Source organism: Ipomoea triloba, chromosome 11, assembly GCF_003576645.1.
Source record: "Ipomoea triloba cultivar NCNSP0323 chromosome 11, ASM357664v1".
In the NCBI taxonomy this organism is placed as follows: domain Eukaryota; kingdom Viridiplantae; phylum Streptophyta; class Magnoliopsida; order Solanales; family Convolvulaceae; genus Ipomoea; species Ipomoea triloba.
In genome coordinates this window covers 5,398,866-5,405,336 of record NC_044926.1, presented here as the reverse complement: position 1 = coordinate 5,405,336, position 6,471 = coordinate 5,398,866, and the positions used below count along the sequence as shown (strand labels likewise).

The window sequence follows — 6,471 nt, the reverse complement described above, 5'->3', positions numbered from 1 at the left end:
ATGTGGATGACGATGTGGATGACGATGACTATCAATATGTCGATGTTGTTCATATGTTTGATCCAACAAAGTTCGACAAAATTCCGTTTGAAAATATTGAACAACTTGAGAAGTTAACATGTGAACACATGGTGTTTCCTAGCGTCATTCGAGCTGAGGATCGGATTTACCTGTTGTCACTGCGTAATTTGTTTGGTTATCGTTTGATCAGAGATGCCTTCCGTTTTCAATACTTTGATCCAAACAAGAATTTGTTTGAAACCCTGCCATCCCCACCCGTTCTAATTGATCGTGAAATTTACACTGATCATCTTGATGTACAGTGTTCTTTTTTCCTTAGAGATTATATATATGTGCTTATTACAGACACTGAGACTTTTTGTCAACCATCTAAGTTCAACACCACAAATTCAAAATGGGAGGATTGTCCGTCCATGGTGGACAAATTTGAAGAGAAAAATATTCCTTTTCCCTTCTCACATGCTGGCGATATGGGGATTTCGGATAAATTGGTTGATAACACTTGGATTCTAGTCGCCCTTAATGTTGGTGCTCTGCCCATTGCATATAATGTTGACTTTAGTGACGAGGGTGATATTCAACCTATATCTCATAGGGTTCTAGCTGAACTTTATACTTCGGATTTTGATATGNGAGGGTGATATTCAACCTATATCTCATAGGGTTCTAGCTGAACTTTATACTTCGGATTTTGATATGGATTGCTTAGCAAGTGATTGGAAACAATTAGCTGATATGGGAGGTGGAAGGTTTTGTGTGATGTACTGTGCTTTAGATGAAGATATTTTGATATACGGCTTCAATATTGATTTTGAACTTGAACACACCATTCAAAGGAATGAAACTGAAAATAGTTCGTCATATATCATTTTCAAAATGAAATTCAATCATCATGACCCCATCTCTTTGAAGCATTTACTTACTGGTTTCTGTATAGCGTAAGTACACCCCACACCCCACATTCATTCTTCTCATTCATGCTTGTGTGAAAAAGCTTATAATTCATTCTTTTGATGTCCTAATTGTTTGTATATTTATTTTCAGCTCTGCTCCTCCTCCTCTTGCATCTCCCGACAATGAAGACCAAGACAAGAATGATAGGAAGAGTAAGAGAAAATGGGGGGAGTAGATTTTTAGTCCAGCTATGCTCCTCCCCCTCCACCTCTTCATGCGCCGCTGAGTAAGTTTTCTTCTTCTTGCGCTTGTCAACTTTGCCAATTCTCTTTAATGCAACTTGGAAAAACTTTAAAATTTTCATTTGTATGTTTTATTTGCTTAATATAGTAATCAACAGTGTTAATTTATTGGGAACAAAGGGTATGCTTCTTATTTCTTACTGAATGTGAAGCGTTCAAACATTGATAAATGTGTTTCATTCTTTCTTATCTGGCTTTAAGTTGTTCTTGATGGCTTATACATTATATGTATACATATGTACGTAATGTGGTAAATTATAATGGAAAACTAGCTTTAGCTACACAAAGTTTGCAATATATATCTAGTGCACATCAAGTAGTGTGTTTATACAAAATGTTTGAATGGAAAGAAGAGGAGGATTACCTTGAAAACTGCTTTCATGTTTCCTGGAATTCTTTTTGCTGTAAAATCCAGCTATGGAAGACCCTGTAAAGACGAATAAGATCACATGAAACCTGCCTTTTCGATCTATTCTTCCTTTTTGGGGTGTTTTCATTGAGCTGTTTTTCATCTTGAAATCCATATGGCCTAAGCAGCTAGTTCTACTACATCTTTGGTTTCGTTCTCATAGTTTTCCTGATCTTGTTGATCACATGTGCAGAGATAACTGTTGTGCTACGCTACTTGCAGGCTTGCAGTGAAGACTACTATGGGTGATCACATGTGCAGAGATAACTGTTGTGCTCTGCTGCTTGCAGTGAAGACTACTATGGGTGGTGGAGGGCCTATCTGACTGCCGGTTCCTTAGTTTTATACTCTATTTTCTTTTCCTCTTTGTTTGTAAGATATACTCGTCTGTGAAGATTGTGACTGATGGCAACAAAGTACGTACTCAATTACTAGCTGGCCCAGGGGAATCATAACTTGAGGGAATTGAACTAGGGTTTTCCCAAAATTCATCCCGGCTCATTTGCCACTTGAGCTACCCGATTGGTTACATTTTTTTGGCCATTTACATAATATTCTTCCTTCTATAAAATGTTTTAGTTGATCCAGTTTATTGTCAACTGCAACAATACCTCAAAGAATTTTTTTTTTTTAAGAAAAAGAAGACTATGGAAATAATTTACCAAAAAAATCATATCAAATTGGGGTCCACTCCTTTTGAAAAATAAATAAAACAAAAAGAAATAACAATTTTCGTTAAATGAAATTAAAAATGACATTTCTCATTTATTTAATATTACCATTAATTAATATACATCATTNTAATTACTTTAGTGTAATTGACTAATAATAATTGCTTAATAATTATTATGGTAATTAAGCTAAATATTGGTCGTTGAATTTATTTTTATACTCCGTAATAATTAAAGTTTAATTATTTCTCATTTTTTCATATTTATTTTTGAAATAATATAATTACTTAAGTTATGTTAAATATCAATCTTTTTAAGATAATTGTAAACAAACAAGTAATATATTATTCAATTAATTGAGTGATACTTTTGCACTAATTTTATAATAAAATAAATGTACATGTTCAATATTAGATTTTTTTAATATCTTTAATTTTATTATCTAGATAAATAATACAAAAATTTATCCGTGAATCGCACGGGTAATTGGACAATTATTTGCTCTAATTCAAACAAAGAAAACATCATAAAACATAATCGATCCAACCAATTTCATCAATTGCGCTATATAATATTCGATGTTATAATTTATATAATTGTATATCGATCCAAATATTCTTAAAATATTATAACAAATTCATTCCGTGCAACACACGGGCGAAAATACTAGTTCTTAATAATTTGAATAGCTTGGTTGAACTCCAAATTTGATGTTTGAAAGGATATAGGTTCAAATCTCATTAGCAACATTTACTTATTTTATCTAATTGATTATGTTTCATATTTTGTCAGCAATATTTTCTCATTTTTGCCAAAGGTTTTGTGGTCAAGCGGCATGAAGTGATTCTTTCAAGTGGAAGGTCATGGGTTCGAGCCTTAGTGGGGGCAATGTTGACTTTGTTGGGGTTCAGTGGGTTAAGAAAGTATATGGACATATACTACATATAATAATAATAGGGGTCAATAGTATTAAAAAAAAGTATATTTTTTGCTCCGAACCAAACTATAATGTAATTTATCAAAAACATTTTAGTGTAAATTTGTAATTTATAATCTCTTTTGTATTTTAACCATATTATGACTGATTGATATTTTGTCATTGACATTTCTAACGTAATTTAAATTTCGCCCCACTTAGTCGATTTTCTGACTCCGTCCCTGGGAGTCCATGGTTCCGAGCCTAATAAGATGATTTGGGTTGCCCAAGAAGATAACTCGGGCTCAATAAGGCGACCCGGGACCAAGAAGGTGGTCCAGACTAATAAGGCAATCTGGTTGAGGCTACCCGAGATTGTCATTCCTTCACAGAGCCTGTTTTCAGGGCGCGGTGGCCAGATTTGGCCCAACCCCGCGCCCTACCCTGCGAGTTTCGACCAAATTTTGTGGCTCACCACGAAGTTAGCTACACCATATTCCTTGTAATGCTCTTACCCCAGTGGGGGGTGGGGTGAGGGAACAATTGTTACACCATACACCAGGGTTCATAACATGATAGTTACATGTACAGAAATTATCAACTGCAGGTATAATTGCTGACATATAATATGATAACAAGAATGTAAGGTAGACCATGGTCCATGATATAATTTGGGTTAGAATTGGATTAGAACGGATTTATGAGCAGTTGGGTTTTCCCGCTTCAAGATGGACTAACAGGCCGGGATGGTTTTTAGGCTTCCACTTTGGGCCATTGCATTAAAATGGGCTTTGGTGGGTTGTTCGGGTGGGCTTGAACATTGAACTACTACCACAATGACTTACTCCGTATTATTTAATATACTGCGGTTCTGCGAATGTCATACATTTTATGTGAAAAATCTCCAAATTAAACTATTCAATTTAATATTTTAAATCTCCTAATAGCCAAAAACCTTGTGCTCAAATGGCATGTAGTGACCTCTCTCATATGGCCGGTCATGAGTTTAAGCTTCAGTGGAGACAATATTGAAATTGACTCTTTGTGTTTTAACAGGTTGTAATAAGGGGAATCAATCTATATATTATCCTATGAAATGGATTAAAGGTCAGTTTGAAACTATTATCTTTTACTATTTGACTAAAAGTAAAAATATATATATTTTTTCTCTTTGATCTATTTTTAAAACCATGAACATAAAAATATTACAAAGTTATTTCTTACTCCGAATAAAATACGGAGTATTAATCACTTTTAATGATGATAATAATAATAGTTATGGTTTAAATTAAAATAAAATAAAATTTAAAATAGTTATACAAATTAATACTCCGTATTAATAATAATTATAATAAAAGACGTAAATAAATAATTTATTTAACTTGTAAATTATTATAATAAAAATGAATGCATAAATTGCTATATATAATATATTTGAAGTTTGAACCAAAGAATTGGAAGATTTTTTTTGGATGTGGGTTGAGTTGAGCTGTTGTCCATGATATAATTTGCATGTAGAGCTTGGGAGGAACTTGGAGAAGGTAATGATGTGTGGGAATGCGTGAATCCCTCGTTCGCACTTAGGTTGCACCCAGGTGTATGAATATTAACAAGGTAAATTATTTGCATTTGACTCTAAGTTAACAATCTTTAGACGGAGGAATTGACGGAGGACCAAATTAGGTAAAAATTGAATAGTTGAGAATTTAATTGGATTCAATCAATAGTCGAGGACTAATTTGTAAATTATGCTATAGTCGAGGAACCATTTTGGGTATTTACTCATTAAAAAATTGTGTTATACTATTGAATATAGAGTTATAAAATTGTGAATATAAAGTTATGTAATTGTGAATGAAGGAGTTTATTTTTCTGATGAAGACAGTGGGAAAGACAGTGATGATGATCAACAGTTTAAATTCCCAGTGTTTGGCAATTATTTGCGGCAAAATATGCTATGGACCCAGGTCCACATTCACATTTTTAAAACTCTATGTTCACAATTTTAGATTTCAATATACAAAATATATTCACAATTTTGTTATGTAGATTCAAAAATTGTGTTATACTATTGAATATAGAGTTATAAAATTATGGATATAAAGTTATTTAATTGTGAATATTGCTTTCTGAAATTATGAACATAAAATTATGAATGAATATGAACCATGACATAACAACATATAATTTGCTTCCGGACCCTTCTCCAAATCCCAAGTCCCCATATCGGCCCATTAACCCCAAAAACCTAATACCCAAGTCCCCATATCGGCCCATTAACCCCAAAAACCTAATACCCTTTACCCCATATCGGCCCATTAACCCCAAAAACCTAATACCCTTTACGACTTTACCCATTTCCCCCCCCAAAAACCTAATACCCTTTACGACTTTACCCATTTCCCCTAAAAAAAACCTAATACCCTTTACGACTTTACCCATTTCCCCTAAAATGCCTAAATCTTAAACTCTAAAATCCCCGTCTCCTTCGCAACTCCTCGACGACGGCATCCAGTACCCCAACGACGGCACTCCACTCCAGTAGTCCAGTCGGCAGTCTCCAGACTNCAAAGTTATTTCTTACTCCGAATAAAATACGGAGTATTAATCACTTTTAATGATGATAATAATAATAGTTATGGTTTAAATTAAAATAAAATAAAATAAAATTTAAAATAGTTATACAAATTAATATTAATAATAATTATAATAAAAGACGTAATAAATAATTTATTTAACTTGTAAATTATTATAATAAAAATGAATGCATAAATTGCTATATATAATATATTTGAACCAAAGAATTTGAAGATTTTTTTTTGGATGTGGGCTGAGTTGAGCTGTTGTCCATGATATAATTTGCATGTAGAGCTTGGGAGGAACTTGGAGAAGGTAATGATGTGTGGGAATGCGTGAATTCCTCGTTGGCACCTAGGTTGCAACCCTGGTACATGAATATTAACAAGGTAAATTACTTGCATTTGACCCTAAGTTAACAATCTTTAGACGGAGGAATTGACGGAGGACCAAATTAGGTAAAAATTGTATAGTTGAAAATTTAATTGGATTCAATCAATAGTCGGTGACTAATTCTTAAATTATGCTATAGTCGAGGGACCATTTTGGGTATTTACTCATTAAAAAATTGTGTTATACTATTAAATATAGAATTATAAAATTGTGAATATAAAGTTATGTAATTGTGAATGAAGGAGTTTATTTTTCAGATGAAGACAGTGGGAAAGACTGATGATGATC

The 6,471-nt window shown here is 33.2% G+C and overlaps 1 protein-coding gene across 7 annotated transcripts in view; it reads left to right on the top strand.

Annotated features, from left to right (window-relative positions):
• LOC115996283 overlaps window positions 1-2,213 on the top strand; it is an 18,544-nt gene extending 16,331 nt beyond the window's left edge. For 3 of the 7 annotated variants that reach the window (XM_031235467.1, XM_031235475.1, XM_031235470.1), the window contains 4 exons: window positions 1-591; window positions 659-959; window positions 1,066-1,201; window positions 1,849-2,213. In XM_031235467.1, the coding sequence (XP_031091327.1) occupies window positions 1-591; window positions 659-959; window positions 1,066-1,150 (977 nt within the window). In that variant the 3' untranslated portion in view covers window positions 1,151-1,201; window positions 1,849-2,213. Of the gene's footprint in view, window positions 592-658; window positions 960-1,065; window positions 1,202-1,819 lie in introns of all 7 variants that reach the window. The other 4 variants (XM_031235474.1, XM_031235469.1, XM_031235468.1 and 1 more) reach the window with 4 other exon arrangements.
• Window positions 2,214-6,471: the final 4,258 nt, after the last annotated feature.